Below are 25,258 nucleotides of genomic sequence, written 5' to 3' on the forward strand. Positions count from 1 at the left end.
AGAATACTCAAAAAGATCTGCTGCTAAAATCTTGGAGTTATACATTACAGAACACCTTCAGCGGCCTTGTAGGATACATGCCTCTGGGCAGAGGCGGGACAAGGTCCTCCAGCACCCAAGGCTGAGACACCAAAGTGCGCCCCCCCATCCCTCCCACCCCAGCCATCACACACTGATTGCTATTAGACTAAGAGGTGCCACAGTACCCACAACCTCCCCAACACCTTAATTTCTAGTTATCTGGCTTGCAGTCACTGCCATGTATCCCCTTTTCTTATTTCTTTCTGCTTCAAACACAATTAGGAATGACAGCTGAATGAATTGTGCGCCCCTTCCTACACTGCGCCCTGAGGCTGGAGCCTCTCCAGCCTATGCCTTGGCCCGGCCCTGCCTCTGGGTAAAAGCGGTTTTAGGCTTTTGACACACTGTGAGCGCTTTCTGAGCGCTTTTCTGATCATCTGCGCTTTCTGATCTTTTTTTTTTTTTTAAACGCTCCCATTGACTTGCATTAACATTGTGTTAAAATCGCAAATGGTAAAATTGCTGTGATCGCTATTTTTCAAAAATTCAAGATCGCAGCAATTTTAATGCATGTCAGGAGCATTTTTTTTAAAAAACACTCAGAAAACACTGATGGTCAGAAAAGCTCTTAGAAAGTGCTCAGTGTATCTCAGGCCTACATGGAACAGGGAGGACCTCCCAACAGAGCCGGGACAAGGACCCAAGGCTGAGACACCAAAGTGCGCCCCTCAATCCCTCCCACCGCAGCCATCACACACTGATTGCTATTAGACTAAGAGGCACCACAGGGCCCCCAACACCTTAATCTCTCCTGATCTGGCTTGCAGTCAGTGCCATGTATCCCCTTTTCTTATTTCTCTGCTTCAAACACAATAGGGGAAGTGTTAGCTGAGTCTGTTGTGTGCCCCCTCCTACACTGTGTGTTTTTTTGGTTGTTGTTTTTTTTTAGCAGGTAGTCTTGGTTTTGCTGGTCCCTGTGTATTTCCACCATATTTATGTACCAAGCTATTTTTTTATAGCTATAATATAGTAAATGCATTGATAATACAAAAGAAGTGATTTGAAAGCAAGGCAGTAAAGTTAACAAGCAATAACTAATGAAAGGCTACTGTGTGGATTGCAACAGGATGCAGAGGTTTTAACTGCACCGGGGCCCTTAGACCGAAAAACCCGAAATTTTGACTTACCTGGGGCATCCTCCAGCCTCCCATAGACCGCAAGGTAGCCTCAGGTAAGTCCAAATTTAGTGTTACTGCTCAGGGTTCCTTTATACTGGGGGTCAACTCTCGCAAAATATACTGAAACACTCTCCGTTTACCTGACCGGGGGGGGGGGGGGCACATCTGACTACCTATACTAGGGGGACACCTCTGGTCAGCTAATACTGGGGGCACCTTTGGCTACATAATACTGGGGGGCACACCTGGCTACCTATTACTAGTGGGTGTGTCCCCCTAATACTTTTTTTCTTTGGGGGGGGGGGGGAGAGGAAGACTTTTAGCTACCTAATACCATTTGAGGGGCAAATCTGTGTACCTAATACTGCTAAATGGTGGACTCACAGGACTATCTAAACTATCTTTACTTACCTGGGGACGAGTCGGGCCTTCTGTGCAGGTACAGTACGTTTGAGGCGACACGGGCACATCTGTGAGCAGCGCGAGTGCAAGCCCACGTGTGCACAGAAGACCCGACCCATCCTGGGATTGGCGATCTTCACAGGCTGACAGTGGGAGACGGGAGAGAACCGAAGCTGCAGGGAGGGACAGAATGACTTGTAGAGGCTGGAAGAAGCCCCAGCTAAGTAAAGATAGTTTTAATGCCCTCACCCGGTATGTCCTTTAATACTGCTAATTGAGGGACAGCTATTGCTATCAAATGTCTAGGGGCATATCTGGCTACCTAATACTGATATATAGTATATATGCAGTGCATGAATGCACACTAGAAGCTTACTTGCTCGGGCTCCTGCAGAAATAGCTTAGCCCGATCAAGTCCGCTCTACTGTGCAGGTGCGAACCGTCTGTACAGGAGAGCGGATCCGAGGGGCTCAACTATTTCTGCCAGAGCCCATTGGAAAGCCGCTAGTGTGCCTGCATGCACCACCGGCAAACCCTTGTCAGCAGAATCTTCAGGGGTCCCGGTGCTGGATCCCCTCTGGTGAGGTGGACGGGGGAAGCCTCTATAGGCTACAGAGGCTTCCCCCTCCCAAGGTAAGGGGTTTTCCCCTTCAGGTACACATTTTTATTGGGTGATATGTGACTACTTGATGAATGATCTGGAGGCATGTGACTACTTGAGTCTGTTATCTGGAAGCATGTAACTATTTAATATTTAGGCACATGGCTACTTCATTCTAATATCTACCATGGCTACTCAATTTATGTATCCGGAGGCATATTACCCAGATACACCACTGCATGTCTATGGCAATGTAGCTATCCTTGGCAAGTTCCGGTGCTCCACATCAATTAGTATGTACTCCCTCCTTAGCTACACCACCGATTACAAAATGTATTGGACAAACTAAAATTAGACACAATGGGACAGATTTATCAAGTCAGATGCAGAGACCCCAGCTATTGCTCCATATGTATTTTTTTTCCTTTTGCTTCACATATTATTCTTATTTCTTTTGACAGTCACCAGAGCATACCTATAAGCTGTAAATGGCTTAACTATCTTGATTGGTTGCTATGGGCAACTTCTCCACAGTTTCTCCAGTTTTCTTTCCTCCTCTCTTGATAAATTTGCCCCATTCTGTGAAATTGTATTATTACTGTTTGCAACATATGTAATATTACAAAACAGCACTAGACATAACATACTAACATACATCAAGGCTATTGTTGGGTGTTTGTTATTTTTACACAGGTGGAGAGCCTCACTTCATTGTTTCATAGTGTACAGGTTTGAGTTGGCAAAGCATAGTCTCCTGCAAAGCACAGGAAATTAGGATCACAGGAGACTTCCATTTTCTGTATTCTTCTCTTATCAAGATATTTTACTGAGGCCATGCATCCTGTTCCCCAGCCTGAGAGGCAAAGATTCAACAAAAGAACTCTGGTTACAAAACAGCTCTCTGCCTCGCTAGAAATAGATTTTAGAATGCGGAGTATGCGTGACCTTATAAAACATACTCAACGATTATAAAATCATAATTCCCATAAACAGAGGTGTTTCTTTTATAACCTAGATAAAGGTGCAAAGAGAATGTCCTAGTTGTTTTTTATGTGTTATACACTGGATCAGGAATGGAATAGTGGTGTCCACTGGATCAGTAATGAAAAAGTAACTTGTTTATTTTTATCCAATTAAAAACGTTGTTTTTCATATGACAAAAATACCCCAGAAGCACAAACACATTGTGTGGTTGGTACAAAAGAAAAATAATTCCCATTTAGTACAAACGTACAACGAACAAAAAAAAAAAACACCTGTTTTTTCTACAGCAAGATCCACTGAGGAAGTCTACACTGGCAAAACAAGACAGAAGATTATAAATGAGACCTATATATACTTACGCAAGTATCTGTGGTACTGCATGGCTGGTACTTGACATCGGCATCCGCCATGATTAAAGCGTAAGCAGCTATGCTTCAGTCCTGCAGAAATATTAAATGTTGCTATCAGCTTCTGTGTCTGTGAAAATAAGAAATACAAGTACTGTAGTTACTAGTAAGTACATTTTAATCTTAACTAATGCTACCCTACAAGTCTATGAAACTAGACAATGTAGATCTAGAGAAAAGGAAGTTTGATAGGAGATATCTGTTAGCGCTATATCAATATATATTACTGTGACTATTTTTGCAGAATCCATGGTAATGCCACACACTGTCCTTTATAGAATCTTACAATCTACCATCTGTACTACAGTCATAAGCTAAACTAATGTCCCTAGCATAGTCTGAGACCACCAGATGAGGAGAAGGGGTGGGAGTTAAATTTAAATAATTAAGTTAAGCCTCCCACACACACTAAATGAAAAAATTGGCAGAGGTGGTCAATAATGATTGCCTCTGCCCAGGATCTACTGTGAATAAAGCATCCCCGATGCACCCACCCTTAATGCCATGGCCAGCAATTAACCTGGCTGATCGATTCAGCCAATTGATGGCCAAGACCATTGTTATTCCCACCTGCAAACCCTCGGCCCTCGACCCAACCCCCTCCCCCCCCCCCCCCCATTGCAACAGAACACATCTTTAGCCTACAGGCTAGCAAAGTGTCTGTACAGCTTTGACCCTGCAAATGCAACGTTGCCTGAGGGATCATGTACCGATCCTTTCCGGGTAACAAAACTCGTATGCGATCATGCATAAGTAACTTTGTTCTACTTGACAGGCCCGGACTGTACTCATGAATATGCTCAATGTGGATGCACTTGTCCACGTCTGGCTCCAGAACAGAAATCTGGAAAGGCGAGCTGGAGAAAGATCCAGGAAGCCTCTGGACTATTCAGAGACTTTGCACTACTGAGGTAACTTTGGTTTTTGGGGTGACTTCAGGATTGCATACATTTAATTTAATCTGTAAAGCATTGCACTATAGAAAATTGTAAAAATGTCAGCGGTATAAGCAGAAATACAAATGTCACCACAATTATTGCTTCCAGTGACAAAATACAGCTATGATATTGCCCAATGTACTTTACTTCAATAAACAATAAAGCTGTACCAGATCAAATACATTTGCAAGAATGGTAACTTGTGTTAGAATTTGGTTTATCAGTGGATCGATTGTAGACATGATATGCAATTAACTTTTTCCCCTGAGTTTTCTCCTAGGTCATATTTCAACCTTGTCAATAAAATACCTTAAAACCACCAGTAAGCAAGAACATATCCACAATAATTTTGACAGTACTTTTTCAGCTACCTTTTTAATTGCTAAGTGCTGAAGATGAAAAATTACTTCCTAAGAGAAATCTCAGGAGAACAAGTTTATTGCATATGGGCCATGGTGTTGAATTGGCTGCTTTTTGGCCACACCTTTGCAGAATTGGCTGCTTTTTGGCACATCTTTGCACTTCGGACATTGCAAGCAATAGCTTCCTCTGTGCATACAGTAGAACTCTCAGTAAACATACATTCCGCACACTCTCAGTAAACGCACAATGTAAATTAGGGAGAGAAAAGATTTTACAATGGGCCAACACTGACTAAATACATTTTGTAAAAGATAAACAATTGTATTATTTTCACTACGGTACCTCTTTAAGACAAAGGTAATTAAGTATGTGTTTAATTCCACATTTATAAGAGGGCAGCTGTAATAACAGATATTCTGTGTGTTATTAACTAACTGTTCTGGAATTCTGCCCTTTCCTATTAGAAGCTCAGAGCATTCATAGCAGCATTACTTAGGTATGAAGAGGGAGGGTTAGTTGAACTGGGCTCAATGGATGGAGTAACTACTCAAACTCTGAAAATCATATGCTCAATAGTGAAACACATGTAAAGGATTCCAGTGACCTTCACTACCATACCATACTTGCATAGTGTGTTCAGTTATATATTCAGAGTATGCAGAAAAGCAAATCCTCTGCGCACTTCTATGATGGGATCACTGCAGTTAGCCTGTTCACATTGGTTATAGCCTGGGGTAATTCTGAAATGAGTGAGGCCGTATGCAAGAAGGGAGATAGCCAACATGAAGGAAGGCGGTCTCTGTACATCAAATGGGAAGGACCAGACACATTACAGGTGACCCAGGTAAGTGCCTGCACACACTTATGCATTGCTGCTTTTGCAATACTAGTGCAATCCGCAAGGACCTCAGACAGTGCATAGTCAGCACTGTTGGCATTGAGTCCTGGCCATGCACTGCTGCATGCATTTCAGTACACTGATCAGTGTGATCCTATTCAGTGTACTAGAATGGGATCAGCATCACAGTAGCCGCAACGCAGGCACAATGCATTTCTGTAAAACATGCGGCAACCTGCGTTGTTAGTAAACACACAATTGTGGACAAGCTTTTGGGGATTATGAGTTGCTCAAAATGGTCTGAGGGACAGTAAACACAGTATGCAACATACAGTTTTTGCCTAACCATTTATGCTGCTGCATTGAGATATCTAAACTAAGCAGTATTCTATCACATCGTGCAGCTGGTTACATTTTAACAGTTGCTCAGTACAAATTCCATGTAAATAAATGTAATATTCTCAGCTTTCTCAGTGTAGCCAAGGAGATAATCCTGCCTAGATGACATGCTTTATTACCATGCTTAGAGTTGCATTTTACCACAGGGACCTGTGGCCGTGGATTATACCACATGATGAACAATAGGGGAATAGCACCTCATTTTAATTATTTTACCATTTTTTCCTCAAATGTAGCTAACTTTTGCCACCTCCGTACAACAGTCACACATTTAAAAAAAAAAAATAATAATAATCAACAGAACATGTACTGTAAATGTTTTCTTATCGTATTTGCACAACACATTTTTAAAGGGAACCTGGACAGAGAGGCATATATAGGCTGCCATATTTATTTCCTTTTAAACAATACCAGTTGACTAGCAGTTCTGCAGATCTCTTTGCTGCAGTAGTGTCACACATCTGAAACAAGCATGTGACTAAACCAGTCAGACTTCAGTCAGAACATCTGCATGCATGTTCAGGGTCTATGACTAAAAGTATTCGAGGCAGAGGATCAGCAGGACTGCAAGACAATTTGAATTTGTGTCTCGCCACAAAGGAAGGCGGAAGGGTTCTGTTCCCCTTCTGACAGAGCAATGTAATTTACATTGTCACTGACGCGGCGGCGGAACACTGTGAGCATATGGAAGTGCAGGACACGACAGGGAGAAGGCAGAGACACTCTCGCTCCTCTTACATACTATTGGCCGGGCTGGGCATAATATGAGTGAGAACGGACGGCTAGTTACTGCGGCAGCCACGTGAGTTACAACTAGCTCAGGTGGGGGAGCCAAGGAATAGACTGCACTACTCCTGGCATCACCTACAAACTTGGTCCTCAGGGCACGCTGTCTTACACATACATTAAGAAAAAAAAAAATCACTGCAAACAGAAATATATACCAAGTCCTTTATTTACATTGTTTTTACATGCTTTATGATGTTTGCAAAAAAGGCATTGTTTGATGGTCCTTTAAGCGATGTACACACTAGATGAGGCGGGCGATAATGACTACCTCTACCGAGCTTTTCCAATTTCCAGCTTTAGATAAAGAAGGGGGAAGAATCTGAGCACCTGTCTTTTCTGTCTGATGCCTCAGGTGGTCACAACCTAGGTCAAATTTTCTGATCAATTACTTACTGGCAGAACCAGAGTGAAATAATTGGCCACAACAAACCAGACGGATACATTTCCAAGCTATTTAAAGTGTACCTGAGATGGGGCCTTAAATACCCTATATACTCGAATATAAGTCAACTCCAATATTTGACCCTCTTAAAGCGGACCCAAACCAAACATTTTTTTTAATTAAAAATATTTAGTTGCACCACTCTGACACATACAAAGATAAATAAACACTCCTTCAAACCTATGATCATTTCAGTGCATGCTTTTCACTCTCCTCTTTTCATAGCTAAGGTTACACTGGGGGCAGCCATTAGCAATTCCTCCATTGCCAGACACCATCTACTCCACCAGTTTGCCGGAAAAATCCCGGCAATTTGAAAGGAAGGGAGGGGTTTCTCCAATAAATGTAAAATATTTTATATTTGTCATCATGCAGCTGAAAAAAGGCTGCTATTTATTATGATAATTTAGAAAATAGATTTTATTCCTGAAATCTTGTATTTTTAATTTAGGTCCACTTTAAGCTGGAATGTTTTACTGACTCAAGTAGAAGTCTACCTAGCAAAGTTAATGGCTGCACTTCTGGACTAGGAACAGTTAACATCTGCACTTGGGAACCAGGAGGGGTTAAGGACTGCACTGTATAACATATTGCAGCCATTAACCCCTCCTGTCCCTAAAGTGCAGCCAATAACTCCTCAAGGCCCCCCCAGTGCAGCAATTATTCACTCACCCTCCTGTAGCGCAGCATATTTTCCCCTGCCCCTTACCTTGTTAATTATTGTGGCCAGGACTTTCAGACCTGTGTTTTCTTGGCATTTCCTTTATCAAGAAATGATCACTTACTGATGGGTATATTGCTGCAAATGGGAAGGTCACCAGATAGTACACACGTTACTCAGTGTTGCTCATGACTCGTGTATAAGTCGACCCCTATACTTTTATTTAGTGAATTAGACCTACATTTCTTATAGTCGAGTATATACAGTACATGGGGCTTCCTCCAACCCTTCCGGCCTGATCGCTCGCTCTTTGTCCTCTCAGTTGCAGCCTGGTTCATCCGCAAATGGCCCCGGTAAGTCATCCTGTCGGCACAGGCATAGTCCTGCTGCGTGCGCTCACATCGCTACATGGTACTGTGCAGGCACAGAATGCTCAAGGCCACGGGAGCGTGGTGGGAGCGCCCAAGTGGCTGTGCATGCGCAGTTGGTCCCAGAGGACTTTCCTGGGCCAATTGCTGAAGAACAAGACAGCGGAGGAGGACGACGAGGAAGCCCCAGGTACATATATTCTCTTTTTAATGCCCCATCTCAGGTTCCCTTTACGGCAGTTATCAAAGGCCTAATGGAACTCAAGTGGTTGTTGGGGAAGACGCAATAGATATCATGGCTACATAATTTTGCAATGCATCCAGTAGTAGATGAGGCTCTAAAGGAGACATCAGTTCAACTGAATATCAGATCTCTGTTGATATATTTATAGTGAGAGTGTCCAGTAAGCAACAGAGACCCGGCACTACTGCAGGCTTCAGATAATAAATGCCTTTAATTCAGTGCAGATGCATTGTAAAATTATAGGTGATGCAAACAAATTAACATACCAGAGATTCAGATGGTGGGTGAGAGAGAAAGCCTGGCGACCATGTCACACCATGTGGCACTTTTTCCAAGTCTGAATAAAGGTTCTACAGCCTCGGAAGAAGCGCCGTCTGAAACTCAGGTATGTACATATGTTTGCATCGCCTTTTACACTGCAGAATTTTACACTGCATCTGCACTGAATTACAGCGGTTTATGATTTGATGCCTGCAGTAGTGCTGGGACTGTTGTTTATTGGACATCGAATTAAAGGGCAACTGAAGTAAGAGGGATATGGAGGCTGACATATTTATTTCCTTTTTTTACAATGCACATTGCCTGGCTGCTCTGCTGATCCTCTGCCACTAATACTTTTAGCCATAGACCCCAAGCATGCAGCAGATCAGGTGTTTGACGTTATTGTCAGATCTGACAAGATTGGCTGTATGCTTGTTTCTGGTGCGATTCAGACACTTCAGCAGATATAATAGATCATCAGGGCTGCCAGACAAGGTTTACTGTTTAAAAGGAAATAAATATGGCAGCCTCCGTATTCTTCTCACTTCAGTTCCCCTTTAACCTTTTTTTCATTGATCCCATAGCACAAAAAAAAAAAAAAAAAAAAAAAACTTTACACATACCAGCGCTCAATCTAGGCTTCCTTCACTATCCTCTGCCATAGTGGTAGTGCCAGCTGCATTCTCTTCCTTTTATGTATTTACTGTATATTGAGTGGGAAAAGATTGTGTATTTGATCACTGCTACCAGATCAATTGCTTGCCAGATTGGACTGCTATTGAAATGTGTACAGCTAGCTTTGGGCTCCTTTCACACTATAGGCTCGGTTCTCTATAGTGTGATAACGGCTATCACAGCAGTTATCACGCCATCTGCCGCCCACAGAGGTTTTCACGTGAACAGCGTTAGTTCACATGAAACGCACACGTGATCGTACACAAACCTTCGCTTATCACGTGAACTAACGCTGTTGACGTGAAAACCTCTGCAGGCGGCAGATCGCGTGATAACTGCTGTGATAGCCGTTATCACGCTTTAGAGAATTGAGCACTATGGCTGCTGTATTGCAACGGACAATATAATCGAATCAAAATTATATGTAATTATATTTTAATGGGACCTTTCACACTGGTCGTTTTGCAGCGCAGTCAGTCCAAACAGAACAACACATTGCTTGCAGTGCGTTTCCTGGACAACACAAACAGTTTGGGTTGCAGTGCAAGCATAAGTCTAAGAACTGTAATCTGCACTGTATGTGTCGCTTGCCATGGAAACATGTAAAGTGACTTTTCATCGCATTGTGAATGATGCAATCCTATGTTTATGGATGCGTACTGCAACAATTCAAGTGTGAAAGCACCCTAAGGACACGTTCACATTGTTAATGCAGAATAGCCGTGCGATCGGAGCGCATGCGTTATTGGCTGAAAAATGCATGCAGCAGTGTGATTGCGCATCACACTGCTGTGCAGCGCTTATGATCTGAACGTCAGAAGTGCTGTCTATGCACTTCTGATGTTCTTGCATGTCGCACAGCATACGCACTGCCAAAATGTGCACGGCAGCACATATAGTGTGAATGAGGCCTTAGGGCCCTTTTCCGTTTTAATGCATTGTTAAGTGTTGCAATTTAATCTGTTTTATTCTTTCCATAACAGTGCATTGTGAAAAAGCTTCCGTTTTTTTTTTAGCGTATAGTGTAAAAGAGGCCATAGGGAAACATGGATACTGGCCCATTTGTCCTTTCAGTTACAACTGACAGCAACTGATATAATGTAAAAGGACCCGAGACATCCCTTTACCTCCTATGGTTTCACCAGTGAAGTCACAAAATTAGTCATACTGTAGGATGGAAAAACAAGATTTCTAAAAAAAAAAAAAACTATTTAAAAAAAATGCTTAATTAAAATGTTCGAAACAACGTACAAAGAACCACATCTATCTAACTAGTAAAAACAACTGGAGCTAGGAACTAACATCAACAAATGGGTACAAATCTAACATCACAGAGTTGGAATCTTTTTCTTGGTAATATTTCTCAAGGCTAATGATATCTCAAACAGACCTCCATAAGATCATGTAGATATATTTTTACATTTGTTCACTTTATATCTGTAAATAGATTTAGGATGCGTACACACATCCCATTTCGATTGGCCAATCACTGACCAATTTTACCACCTTCATGTAATGTGAAAGCTTTCCTACAGTACAGAATCTGTTCTTAGTATTCAGAATCTGAAGTTCCCTCATACGACATGGAGGTGGTAAAATTGGCCACTCATTGGGCAATCAAAATTGGATGTGTCTATACACCCTAAAGGTGCGTACACACATGCGACTATAGTCGTTTGTAACGATCGTTCCCCGATCTTTACCAACGACGATCGTTACAAAAAACGAACCACCGACTATAAAGGCAAACGACGAACGAGCCAAATCGCTACAAAAGAAAGTTCTGTCTCGGCGGATTTTAACCAACGACGATCGTTTGCAAAAGTAGTACATCGTTGGAAACGGTCGTTCGTACTAGGCTTGACATGCGCATTTCACAATTTCTCCGTGAAACTTCTCATTTTTATGCGCAGGCGCAATAGTTGCTTTACGTGATGTAACGTTCGTTCTAACGATCAGATCGTTACACACCTTTTAAAACTAACTTTACTCAGGTCGTTCTTTCATCAATTAAAAGTTCGTTCGTCGTTCTCGACGAACGATCGTTGTCACAGGTGTGTACGTAGCTTTAGGCCTCTTGCACACAGCATGCATTTCCGATTCCGATTTTTAATCGTTTTTAACCTCAGATTGCGATTTTTAATCTTTACTGCATGCTGCGTTTTTTGATCCGTTTTTCTGTTGAATGTATTCAGGGAAAATCGGAATTGAAAATCGGAATCAGAATCAGACTTTGCAGTGTGCAGGGAGCCTTAAGCTGTGTACACACTTGAAAGATTAATACAAGATCATAGACCAATTTTACCACCTTCCATGTAGTATGAGAACACACAGTCTATTCTATTGAGCTGAACTCCCCATCAGATAAAAATCTTTGCAAGATGCTACACAAACATGCTGTACACATTCAACAGATCAGTATCTGCAAAAGATCTGTTCCTGCAAAAGATCAGTTCCTGCAAAATGCATTCATAGTCTTTGATATCTGCAGATCTCATACACAGCTTGTTTAACGGACATTCATATGCAGATCAGATCTACCAGGATGGATCTTCAGGTCTGCAGTAATGGCTCTTGCTTTATGAGCAACAAAGTAATTTGCAGCCAACAAGCTCAAAATTTAGTGTGGAAAGATTATTTTTATTTAGAAAGTTACAAAAAACAAAAAAAAAAAAAAAAAGATTTGTCCAGCACAGCACTAAGGGCCCGTTCACACCTATATTTTGCTTGAGTGATTTTCCCGCGATTAACGCGGAAAAATCACTGGACACTGCGGCGGTTTTGGAGCGATCGCGATTAGCGTGTTTTGCACGCTAATCACAACCGCTAATCGCGAAACGCAAATCGCCAGCAAACCGCTGCATACAACGCATTTGCGGTTATCGCTAACCGCAAACGCGGCAGTGAGAACACTGCCATTTGCTACAATGTGTAGCGGTTTTTACAAAACCGCTAGCGGTTTGCCATGAGCGGGAATCACGCGATTCCCGCTCAGGTGTAAATGGGCCCTAATTAAGGTTTGTTTCACTTCTTATAAGTTGTATTTCCCTTTAGGCTGGTTTCACAGTGGGACGTTACAGGTGCACGTTAGAGCAGCCTGTAACGCACCCCACCGCAAATCAATGGGCTGTTCACAGTGCCCACGTTGCGTTACATTGTAACGCTGCGTCACAAGACAACGTACTGCATACAGTACTTTAGACGCGGCTGAGCTGCGTTAGACTGCTTGCACATGCTCAGTAATCTTGTGGAGGAGCGGAGAGCGGCCAGGCACATGGCTAATTAATATGCACTGCACGTTGTGACGTGCAGTGTTTACTTCCTGGAGCGGCCGCTCTGTGCGGCGATTGGCCGGCGGGACCACGTGATGCTGCATGCGCACAAGAGTGCGCATCACGGCATCACTGACGCCAGAGTGAGCTGCACAACGCGGCTCACTCTGACGTCCAGATCCAGCACCACCAGGCGTTCCGTTAGGGGGACGTTATGCGACCTTAACGCCCCCTCTAACGCAACGTCCTGGTGTGAAATTAGCCTTAATTTAGAATAAGCAGCTGTGGAAGAACTACCAGTCCCAATTAGTCTAAAACTTATGCTAGGTACACACTTGCGACTATGGTCGACAATTGGGTAAAGAAGTTTACCAAACAATCATTAAGTACAACGACGAACAAACTATATCGGCACGATGGTAAAAATCCAACAGGACGGATCATATTCAACGACAATCGTTACAAAACTATAGTGTGTACAGTTCTCTGCTGAGAATAATCGTTACAAGGGCCAATGCGCCTGCATTGGATTTTGGCCAGCTTCCGTACTTCGGGCTCTATTCACAAAGCTGTGATAAATGATATCACGGCCGTCATATGCTTAGTGTGCGGTTTCTGTGCGTACAGGTTTGCGTGCATAAAAGTAAAGGTTTGCACGCATTAACTTCCCAGTTCACGCCCTAACCCATATGTTAGCGCCTGAACAGGGAAGTTAATGTGTGCAAACCTTTACTTTTATGCACGCAAACCCGCACACTAAGCATATCACGGCCGTGATATCATTTATCACGGTTTTGTGAATCAAGCCCTTCCTGTGTAGCGCAGCCCATAACGATTGTTACATTACAAATTTTACATTAACTTTTCATGTTAACCATCATATATTTTTATCTATTGTAACCTCGTTTCAGAGCTGGGACAAGGTCCTTCAGCACCCAAGGCTGAGACACCAAAGTGCGCCCCTCCATCCCTCCGCCTCAGCCGTCACACACTGATTGCTACTAGACTAAGAGGCAGTCACTGCCATGTATCCCCTTTTCCTATTTATTCCTGCTTCAAACACAATTGGGAATGACAACTGAATGAATTGTGCGCCCCCTCCTACACTGCGCCCTGAGGCTGGAGCCTCTCCAGCCTCTGCCTCGGCCCGGCCCTGCCTCGTTTGTGTTTTTTTTTTTTTTTTTTTTTTTTTTATACAAATATATACGCAACTTTCCCTCTTATCGTTCTTTTCTGCGAGAACGGTCATTCATATGTGTATGATGATTGCTGTATCCCATCGTTGCATTCCAATCGTTCCAATATTGTTTGTCTTGTAATTTTCGTTCCTTGCAAACGATCGTTATTAAGTGTGTACGTAGCATTAGGGAGAGTCAATGCAGATAAAGGATGTGATATGTAACTCGAAGGAAGATTGAGGGTGTTTAAAAGGCTATTTCCAGCATTCATTCAAGGAACTGGAATGTCTGTGGCGTGAGAGAACAAGACTGTTAATAGAAGCAACATTACCTAAGTGCATGCTGGCTGACTGCAATGTCACTGTTACCAAACACGCACTGTGTATAAATGTCACTGGGAGGTAGGTTACCTGCCGGCTTTGTTGTGAACTCTCCTGACCTGTCAGATGGTTTGTTGCAGCCTTGTATAACTGCAGCGCTACTTAAACATGTAAGAATGGAGTTACACAAGTCCATATACCTGGAAACAGTAGCTTTTAGGGTTTATACAATACATGTTAAGCATGGCTCTGCTAAGTAACAATTTCACAAATAAAAAATATTTACTGTCTCCACATAAGTTCCAGGTGAAAGGGAACAGTCTGGCAGGTGCTGAATTATATTAGCTTTTATGTGCCAAATTACTAAGGGCACTTTCATGCTAAAAATCGCAATTGGCTCTGCAATGCAGTTGTCTCCATTTTCAACACAGGGGCGTTGCTAGTATCCTAAGAGATCTAGGGCACTTTTGGGCGCTCCTGTCATAAAATGGGTGTGGCCACGCACCAGAATATTGGTGTCGTCATCGGTGGAGCCAAATTTACATAAACTTAACAGTGGTCTAATTAGGCCCGTTCAGCAAAATGTTGGATGAAGCCCCTCTCTCCATTAATAAAAATAATAAAAAAAAAAAAATATGCAGCATATCACATAGATAGGCCATGTCACTTAAACAGAACTAGTCAGTTACCTGGCTTCTGCGCTGGCTGGTCTGGCTTTCTGCTAAGCGGACTGGCCTTATGCAAGGTTATCTGACAGTTCCCCCATAGCATTCCCTGACCTCCTAGTGGACCCCCTTACCATGCTCCCATGGGCCTCCCATTGAGGCACCACAACTCCCAGCATGCCACCATAGAAGAACCACAGCTCCCTCACAGTGCCCAGCATGGCACCACAGCACCCAGTATGCCCACATAGGGGCACCACAGCACCCAGCATACCCCCGATTGATGCACCACAGCTTCCGGGATGCCCGCCATTGAGGCACCACAGCTGAATCTGCCTGGGAGACATCCGGGGCACCCCAGAATAGATCTAGGGCACGTGCCACTGATTTTTGGGGCTAGCAACACCCGTTTCAAAATGCATGTTTCTGCCACAGTTATGGTGGGATGGGGAAGGTTTTCACTTGAGATTGCAGTGCACCTGCAATTTTATGAGGCGGAATAGAAGGGAAGCAAAGTAAGAATTTTAAATAGTGAGATAGCATAAATTGCATATAGCCAGAGAGATACATAGAGAGCGCACTTCTCTTGTGCAGACTGGCCGAAGTTTCAGGACCCGGAACCGGCTGAGGACGACGGTGTGGGAACGATCCATGCACATGGGGCTGGAGGAAGCCCCAGGTATGTATAAAAGTTACTTGCTGCAGGCTGGAACTTCTCTCTATGCCGTGGCTGACATTTTATACTGAATAAAATATAGAGTTATGTGCGGTCTAATTATTTTGCCTTTTACTACAGAAAAAGGCACTTAAGGCCCATTCACACTATGTGCATTATTGCACATAGCAACACAATTCACTAGGGGTGTGAAATACGCAAGAAATTAGAGGTTGCACTGAATGCAATCACTGATTTCTCAATACACATTCAATAAAAAAAATTAAAATGAGACCAGCATCTAAAATGGAGAATAACGTCTCCACTGTTAATACTGTACTGTGAATAGGTTCTAAAAGCAGCCAGGTCTTTACCACGTTTGCACGGTATTCCCACTTACCAGCAATGCAGACTCTCGCCGAGGTCAAAAGTTCTGCTCTCTGCAGGACCATTTCTTAGTATTTGATAGTAAGCCAACTTTCTAATTACTCCCATATCTGGTGCTCACTGCTAAGAAGATCAACTATTCTTTATGCCTTGAAAATATTCTAAAATGACTGCGTCTTTTACAATGTTATATCAGAAGTATTTGTCTCTCTGTCTTTCAGAAATTTCCACCTGCATATTTGCAGAATTCTAAAAAAAAAAAAAAAAAAAACACACTCTGCCTGTTGTCTTACTCATTGATTTTAAAGGAGTCTAGTGAGAACTATAAGGCCTCGTTCACATCATACGCGCTTCCATGCGGATATGGAAGCGCGTATGATGTGCTGAAACGCAGGAACGGCAGAAGGGCATAGACTGCCCTTCTACCGTTCACATCTACTGCGCTGCGCAGCAGTACGATGCGCTGGGAAGCGCTTGCGTACTGCTGCCTGCATTTTGCCCGCACCGCAGAGCTGATCCCATCACTGTCAATGGATGGAATCAGCAGCGCAGCGGCGCAGATGGCGTGCGATCGGATGCGCTGCGTTCCGATCACACAGCCATCTGCGTTGGCTAGATGTGAACGAGGCCTAAAAATGGTTTATTTGCATTACAGATCCAAAGGATGAAACCATTTTGTTTTACTTTGCTAATGATTTGTATATCTCCCAGGAGACATACTGTGGCCCATATGCAATTCATTTTTTCTCCTGAGTTTTCTCCTAGGTGATATTTTTAAACTTGTTAATAAAATGCTTTTTAAGCTACCAAAAAGCAAAACAATACCAAAATACCGTTGATAGTACTTTTTCACCTATTTTTTCAGTTGAAAAGCATCAAAAAGTTAATCTAAATAGAAGATTAAAAATTATATCCAAGGAGAAAACTCAGGAGAAAAAAAATAATTGCATATGGGCCTGTATCTCTTCCTTGATTGTATTAGGCACACATGACAGACAATAACTAAAACCTCATACACAAGATAGATGGAATTTGGCCACAGCAAAAAATTTAGTGGTGTGTGTGCAGCCAGTGACAGTTAGGGCCTGTTTCCACTATCGTGAATTTGCATGCGTTTGCCGCATGCGAATTCGCATAGCCAATACAAGTGGATGGGACTGTTTCCACTTTTCAGGATTCCTTTGCGTTTCTCTGTGCAGAAAAAATCTGCATGGCAGAGCCATCAGAATTTGCATTTGCATTCAATGTATTTAATAGGGAATTTGCATGCGGCTTTGGCATGCGAATTTTCATGAGAATTTGCATACGATTTCGCATGGAATCAATGGAAAAGCACACAGGCACTGCCATGGTTAAATTCACATACAACATCATACATGCGAAATTGTATGTGAATTTGCATGAAAGTTTGCATATAACCGCATGCAAATTTTTACCGCAGCGATTCCCACCGCGCAAGTGGGCCCTAACAGGTCTGTACAGACCTCAGCCCCTTAACCATTTCAGCTCACAGGTATTTTTACCGTATGGACAAGAGAAAATTTTTACTTGTCAGCGCTCCTCTCATTCATTCCCCAATAACTTCATCACTACTTATCACAACAGAATGATCTATACCTTGTTTTTTCTGCCACCAATTAGGCTTTTGGGTGGTACATTATGCTAAGAATTATTTTTCTCTAAATGCATTAGGATGGGAAAAATAAGAACAAAAATGGAAAAAATTCATTTTTCAGTTTTCAGCCATTATAGTTCTAAAATAATTCATGCTACCATAATTAAAATCCACACATTATTTGGCCATTTGGCCCGGTTATTGCAACGTTAAATTATATCTCTAGTACAATGTATGGTGACAATATTTTATTTGGAAATAAAGGTGCATTTTTTCAGTTTTACATCAGTCAATATTTTTTAGCCAATTAGACATTGTTTTTTCCCCCTAAACTCAGTAGGTGTATTTTACTATTTGGCCACCAGATGTCCCCACTGAGCAAAAATCCTATTAGCGTACTTTGTACGCTACATAGAATATAATGTGTTGTTACATTGTAACTAAGGAAGCGACGCTCACAGAGCCGGCAGGGAGATTATGAATGGGAACATTGTTCCCATTCATAAATTTGACGATTAGGCAGGGGAAACCGGCGAAAATCACGGCGGAAAGCTCTATGTAAGAATGAACACCATTTTTGAACAAAAACAGTGTTTATTCTCGGCGGACATGCTCAGATTGGCACAGGGGTCTTTTGTCCCATGCAGCCAATCCCCCCCTGCTAGCAGCAGTAGTGCGAACATGGGCATCTGCCCGAACGATCGCCTGCAGACCTCCCAAGCTGCAGGGACTTGACTAGCGCGCCGCTGCAGACGTGAAGCTCACGTCCGCTCGGGATAAATTGTTAAAGAGACACTTAAGGCTAGAAAAAAAAAAAATCAGTTTTACTCACCTGGGGCTTCTACCAGCACCCTGCAGCTGTCCTGTGCCCTCAAAGTCACACACGGATCCTCCTGTCCCCCACCGCCAGCCACTTTCACTTTGCCGACAGGCCTGGCCACGCGCAGCCTTCTATGAGTTTCCATCCAAAATAGAGTCCTGCATAGGGCGCTGTTGTGGACAGGAACACGTAGAAGGGGACGTGTGGCCAGGCCTGCGCAGTAAGCCTGTCGGACAAAAGTGGAAGTAGCTGGTGGCGGCGGTGGATCCGTGAGAGACTGCAAGGGCACGGGACAGCTGCAGAGGGCTGGTAGAAGCCCCAGGTGAGTAAAACTGTTTTTTTTTTGTTTTTTTTGTTTTTTTGTTTTTTGCTAGGCTTAACCACTTGAGGACCTAGGGCTTTCTACCCCTTAAGGACCGGCCACTTTTTTTCCATTCAGACCACTGCAGCTTTCACGGTTTATTGCTCGCTCATACAACCTACCACCTAAATGAATTTTGGCTCCTTTTCTTGTCACTAATAAAGCTTTCTTTTGGTGCTATTTGATTGCTCCTGCGATTTTTACTTTTTATTATATTCATCAAAAAAGACATGAATTTTGGCAAAAAAATGATTTTTTTAACTTTCTGTGCTGACATTTTTCAAATAAAGTAAAATTTCTGTATACATGCAGTGCGAAAAATGTGGACAAACATGTTTTTGATAAAAAAAAAACCCATTCAGTGTATATTTATTGGTTTGGGTAAAAGTTATAGCGTTTACAAACTATGGTGCAAAAAGTGAATTTTCCCATTTTCAAGCATCTCTGACTTTTCTGACCCCCTGTCATGTTTCATGAGGGGCTAGAATACCAGGATAGTATAAATACCCCCCAAATGACCCCATTTTGGAAAGAAGACATCCCAAAGTATTCACTGAGAGGCATAGTGAGTTCATAGAAGATATTATTTTTTGTCACAAGTAAGCGGAAAATGACACTTTGTGAGAAAAAAAAAAAAAAAGTTTCCATTTCTTCTAACTTGCGACAAAAAAAAATGAAATCTGCCACGGACTCACCATGCCCCTCTCTGAATACCTTGAAGGGTCTACTTTCCAAAATGGGGTCATTTGTGGGGTGTGTTTACTGTCCTGACATTTTGGTGGGTGCTAAATTGTAAGCACCCCTGTAAAGCCTAAAGATGCTCATTGGACTTTGGACCCCTTAGCGCAGTTAGGCTGCAAAAAAGTGCCACACATGTGGTATTGCCGTACTTAGGAGAAGTAGTATAATGTGTTTTGGGGTGTATTTTTACACATACCCATGCTGGGTGGGAGAAATATCTCCGTAAATGACAATTTTTTTATTTTTTTTTTTACACACAATTGTCTATTTATAGAGATATTTCTCCCACTCAGCATGGGTATGTGGAAAAATACACCCCAAAACACATTATACTACTTCTCCTGAGTACGGCGATACCACATGTGTGGCACTTTTTTGCACTCTAACTGCGCTAAGGGGCCCAAAGTCCAATGAGTACCTTTAGGATTTCACAGGTCATTTTGAGAAATTTAGTTTCAAGACTACTCCTCACGGTTTAGGGCCCCTAAAATGCCAGGACAGTATAGGAACCCCACAAATTACCTCATTTTAGAAAGAAGACACCCCAAGGTATTCCGTTAGGAGTATGGTGAGTTCATAGAAGTTTTTTTTTTTTTTTGGTCACAAGTTAGCGGAAATTGATTTTAATTGTTTTTTTTCACAAAGTGTCATTTTCCGCTAACTTGTGACAAAAAATAAAAACTTCTATGAACTCACCATACTCCTAACGGAATACCTTGGGGTGTCTTCTTTCTAAAATGGGGTTATTTGTGGGGTTCCTATACTGCCCTGGCATTTTAAGGGCCCTAAACCGTGAGGAGTAGTCTTGAAACTAAATTTCTCAAAATGACTTGTGAAATCCTAAAGGTACTCATTGGACTTTGGGCCCCTTAGCGCACTTAGGGTGCAAAAAAGTGCCACACATGTGGTACCGCCGTACTCATGAGAAGTAGTATAATGTGTTTTGGGGTGTATTTTTACACATACAGATGCTGGGTGGGAGAAATATCTCTGTAGATGACAATTATTTGATTTTTTTTACACACAATTGTTCATTTACAGAGAGATTTCTCCCACCCAGCATGGGTATGTATAAAAATACACCCCAAAACACATTATACTACTTCTTCTGAGTACGGTGATACCACATGTGTGACACTTTTTTGCAACCTAGGTGCGCTAAGGGGCCTAACGTCCTATTCACAGGTCATTTTGAGGCATTTGGATTCTAGACTACTCCTCACGGTTTAGGGCCCCTAAAATGCCAGGGCAGTATAGGAACCCCACAAGTGACCCCATTTTAGAAAGAAGACACCCCAAGGTATTCTGTTAGGAGTATGGTGAGTTCATAGAAGTTTTTTTTTTGTCACAAGTTAGCGGAAAATGACACTTTGTAAAAAAAAAAACAATACATATCAATTTCCGCTAACTTGTGAAAAAAAATAAAATCTTCTATGAACTCATCATACACCTAAAGGCCCATACACACGTCGGATTTTAGCGAACGACCCGTCATTTGAACGTTCCGTCGTTCGGACGTTTTCGCGTCAAATACGACGTGTGTACAGACTATCGTTCGGGTGATAAGACTGGTTACCAACGATCCACCGGGCGGATCGCTGGTAACCAGTCTTATCACCCGAACAATAGTCTGTACACACGGCGGATTTGACACGGAAACGTCCGAACGACGGAACGTTCAAATGACGGGTCGTTCGCTAAAATCCGACGTGTGTATGGGCCTTAACAGAATACCTTGGGGTGTCTTATTTCTAAAATGGGGTCACTTGTGGGGTTCCTATACTGCCCTGGCATTTTATGGGCCCAAAACTGTGAGTAGTCTGGAAACCAAATTTCTCAAAATGACTGTTCAGGGGTATAAGCATCTGCAAATTTTGATGACAGGTGGTCTATGAGGGGGCAAATTTTGTGGAACCGGTCATAAGCAGGGTGGCCTCTTAGATGACAGGATGTATTGGGCCTGATCTGATGGATAGGAGTGCTAGGGGGGTGACAGGAGGTGATTAATGGGTGTCTCAGGGGGCAGTTAGAGGGGAAAATAGATGCAATCAATGCACTGGGGAGGTGATCGGAAGGGGGTCTGAGGGGGATCTGAGGGTTTGGCCGAGTGATCAGGAGCCCACACGGGGCAAATTAGGGCCTGATCTGATGGGTAGGTGTGCTAGGGGGTGACAGGAGGTGATTGATGGGTGTCTCAAGGTGTGATTAGGAGGGGGGAAATAGATGCAAGCAATGCACTAGCGAGGTGATCAGGGCTGGGGTCTGAGGGCGTTCTGAGGTGTGGGCGGGTGATTGGGTGCCCGCAAGGGGCAGATTAGGGTCTAATCTGATGGGTAACAGTGACAGGTGGTGATAGGGGGTGATTGATGGGTGATTGATGGGTAATTAGTGGGTGTTTAGAGGAGAGAAGAGATGTAAACACTGCACTTGGGAGGTGATCTGATGTCGGATCTGCGGGCGATCTATTGGTGTGGGTGGGTGATCAGATTGCCCGCAAGGGGCAGGTTAGGGGCTGATTGATGGGTGGCAGTGACAGGGGGTGATTGACGGGTGATTGACAGGTGATCAGGGGGGATAGATGCATACAGTACACGGGGGGGGGGGGCGTTGATCAGGAGGGAGTAGGGGGCAGATTAGGGACTAAAAAAATAAAATAGCGTTGACAGATAGTGACAGGGAGTGATTGATGGGTGATTAGGGGGGTGACTGGGTGCAAACAGTGGTCTGGGGGGTGGGCAGGGGGGGGGGGGTCTGAGGGGTGCTGTGGGCGATCAGGGGGCAGGGGGGGAAATCAGTGTGCTTGGGTACAGACTAGGGTGGCTGCAGCCTGCCCTGGTGGTCCCTCGGACACTGGGACCACCAGGGCAGGAGGCAGTCAGTAGAATAGGCTTTGTATACATTACAAAGCCTATTATACAAAGTACATGCGGCGATCCGGGTGCTAGTAACCCGCCGGCGCTTCCGAACGGCCAACGGGTTACAGCGAACGGGGGGCTGAGCCAGTCCCCGGCAGCTGATCGCGTCACGAATGACGCGATCGCCGCATAGCAACGCCCGCAGCCGCCCCCGCCGATGGGCGTATTGCGGTCGTTTGGGCCCGGACTTTGCCGCCGCCCATCGGCTGGGGGCGGTCCTTAAGTGGTTAACCACTTGAGGACCCACCCTTTACCCCCCCTTAAGGACCAGCGCTGTTTTAGCTGATCTGTGCTGGGTGGGCTGTGCAGCCCCCAGCACAGATCAGGGTGCAGGCAGAGCGACCAGATCGCCCCCCCTTTTTCCCCACTAGGGGGATGATGTGCTGAGGGGGTCTGATCGCTCCTGCCTGCCTGGGTGTTGCGGGGGGGGGCACCTCAAAGCCCCCCTCCGCAGCGAAATTCCCCCCCTCCCTCTCATCCCTGTCCCCCCTGGCAATCTGGGCTGCACAGGACGCTATCCGTCCTGTGCAGCCAGTGACAGGCTGTCCCCTGTCACATGGCGGCGATCCCCGGCCGCTGATTGGCCGGGGATCACCGATCTGCCTTACGGCGCTGATGCGCATCAGCGCCGTACAATGTAAACAAAGCGGATTATTTCCGCTTGTGTTTACATTTAGCCTGCGAGCCGCGATCGGCGGCCCGCAGGCTATTCACGGAGCCCCCCGCCATGAATTGACAGGAAGCAGCCGCTCGCGCGAGCGGCTGCTTCCTGATTAATTAGCCTGCAGCCTGCGACGCAGAACTGCGTCGCTGGTCCTGCAGCTGCCACTTTGCCGACGCGCGGTATGAGTGCGCGGTCGGCAAGTGGTTAATTACTGACACATCTAAGTTATACAGGTTCTGGGGCTACATACACCTAATCAGTGCCTTAACTGCATCTACCTAGCCACGAAACCTGTATAATTCATATGTGTCAGTAATTAAAGGGATGAGTTGGCAACACTGCCTCTGCCTCTAATACTTATAGCAATGGTCCCTGAACAAGCATGTAGGACTAAAGTTTGACTGCATTTGCCGCATGCTTGTTTCAGGTGTGTAATTCAAACAGTACTGACACATTAAAGATCAGCAGGATGCCAGGCAACTGGTATTGTTTAAACGGAAATAAATATGTCAGTCTTCATCTCTCTTTCAGGTCAGTTGTCCTTTAAGCTTGCCCTACACTTGCAGACTATTACCCGACAAGCCCAAAGATAGATCCCCTTCTGATCAGAAAGGGATACATTACTGCCACATACTGCAAATCAATTTTTAATAGATTTCATCATGAAAACTATAAAAAAATAATAATCATAGTACTTCTAATCATAAAGCACTATCAGATGCAGAGATTTTTTTAGCTGGTCTCTGTGTCATGGAACTGTTTTGCTCTCACCAAGAAAAAGGGACACACCTTTCAACTTGTATAACAGAAAGCAACCTCAGATGACAGATGTATGGGTCCCTCTAGTGGCTCTATACAAGCAGTACTACCACAGCTGAACTTAACACAACAAGACATCCATAAAGGAACTTGTTTACGGAGCCTTGTTGAGTTCATAAATCAATTTTCCTGTTTTCTCTTTATCACACAATGCACAGTCACGCAGCGAGTAGGCCCCGATGCTATCCATATCAGTCCGGGATTTTGGACGCTCAAAAAAAAAAAAAAAAAAAAAAAAAAAAAATAGATAGGCTTTTCTAAGTACACTTCAATGGTAAATGGAATGCAAACTGGTGTACTGTGTTACTGAGTTGGAACCCACGGCTATCAATGTGCAAGCCCCATAGTGATTTTATTGCATCAAGTTGCGATGATATTGTCCGTGGACAGTTTGAAAGGGTCCTAAATCTGCATTCAAGTTGGAAAAACAGCAGGTTATTGTCCATCTCCAGCAAGATTACTTGGCAGGGTCGGCATGGCCCGGTGCGGAGTCGGTAGAATCCCTAGTGGGTCCTCTTGCTTTTTAAAAATGGCCCCAGTGCCAGTACCACCCCCACCCCCCACAGTGTGCCGGCTCCCGGTCCCCTGCTCCTCCCTCTCAATAATCAGACCTCAGATTATGGCGACTGGAGAGAGGCAGAGCAGGGTGAGAATGCACACTACCCACCAAGACCCAGTAAACTTCATATACAGGAAGTGCCTCATTTGAAGCGTACTGTTTGAAGTAACGTCATAAGTCACTTCCTGCGTGTGCAGTGTACTGGGTCTTGGCGGGTAGTGTCCCTCTTGCCCTGCTCTGCCTCACCCAAGTCACCACGATCTAAGGTCTGTAGTGTGGCAACCAGTCTTCCTGCCCAGTAAAGCCCCCAGCCGAGCCTAGCAAATAGCCCAGCAAATTGCCCAGCCAAGCCTCCAGCCCAGCAAAGTCCCCAGCCCAGCAAAGTGCCCAGAAATGCCCCCAGCCAAGCAAAGCCCCCAGCCCAGCACCCAGCAAAGCCCCCAACCTAGCACCCAGAAAATTGCCAGTAAAGCCCCCAGCCCAGCAAAGTCCCCAGCCCAGCGCCCAGCAAAGCACCTAGCCCTCCCCATCACCCAGCAAAGCACCCAGCCCTCCCCAGCCAGCACTGGCTACCTAATACTGAAATATAAGGGGACATGGCTACTTAATTCTGTTTTCTAGGGAACATGGCTACTTAATTTATGTATTTTCAATTCAACAGCATGGTTTTACTAAAGACAGGCCCTTTCTCACTAACATGCTCAGCTTTTATGAAG

General features: G+C 44.1%; 1 protein-coding gene across 3 annotated transcripts in view; it reads right to left on the reverse strand.

Moving 5' to 3' along the window:
• LOC137547666 (broad substrate specificity ATP-binding cassette transporter ABCG2-like) overlaps positions 1-25,258 on the reverse strand; it is a 228,864-nt gene that overhangs the window by 115,827 nt on the left and 87,779 nt on the right. For all 3 annotated transcript variants that reach the window (XM_068271110.1, XM_068271111.1, XM_068271109.1), the window contains one exon: positions 3,546-3,663. In XM_068271110.1, the coding sequence (XP_068127211.1) occupies positions 3,546-3,596 (51 nt within the window). In that variant the 5' untranslated portion in view covers positions 3,597-3,663. The remainder of the gene's footprint in view (positions 1-3,545; positions 3,664-25,258) is intronic.

The sequence above is a fragment of the Hyperolius riggenbachi genome, chromosome 1 (genome assembly GCF_040937935.1).
Source record: "Hyperolius riggenbachi isolate aHypRig1 chromosome 1, aHypRig1.pri, whole genome shotgun sequence".
Classification (NCBI taxonomy): Eukaryota; Metazoa; Chordata; class Amphibia; order Anura; family Hyperoliidae; genus Hyperolius; species Hyperolius riggenbachi.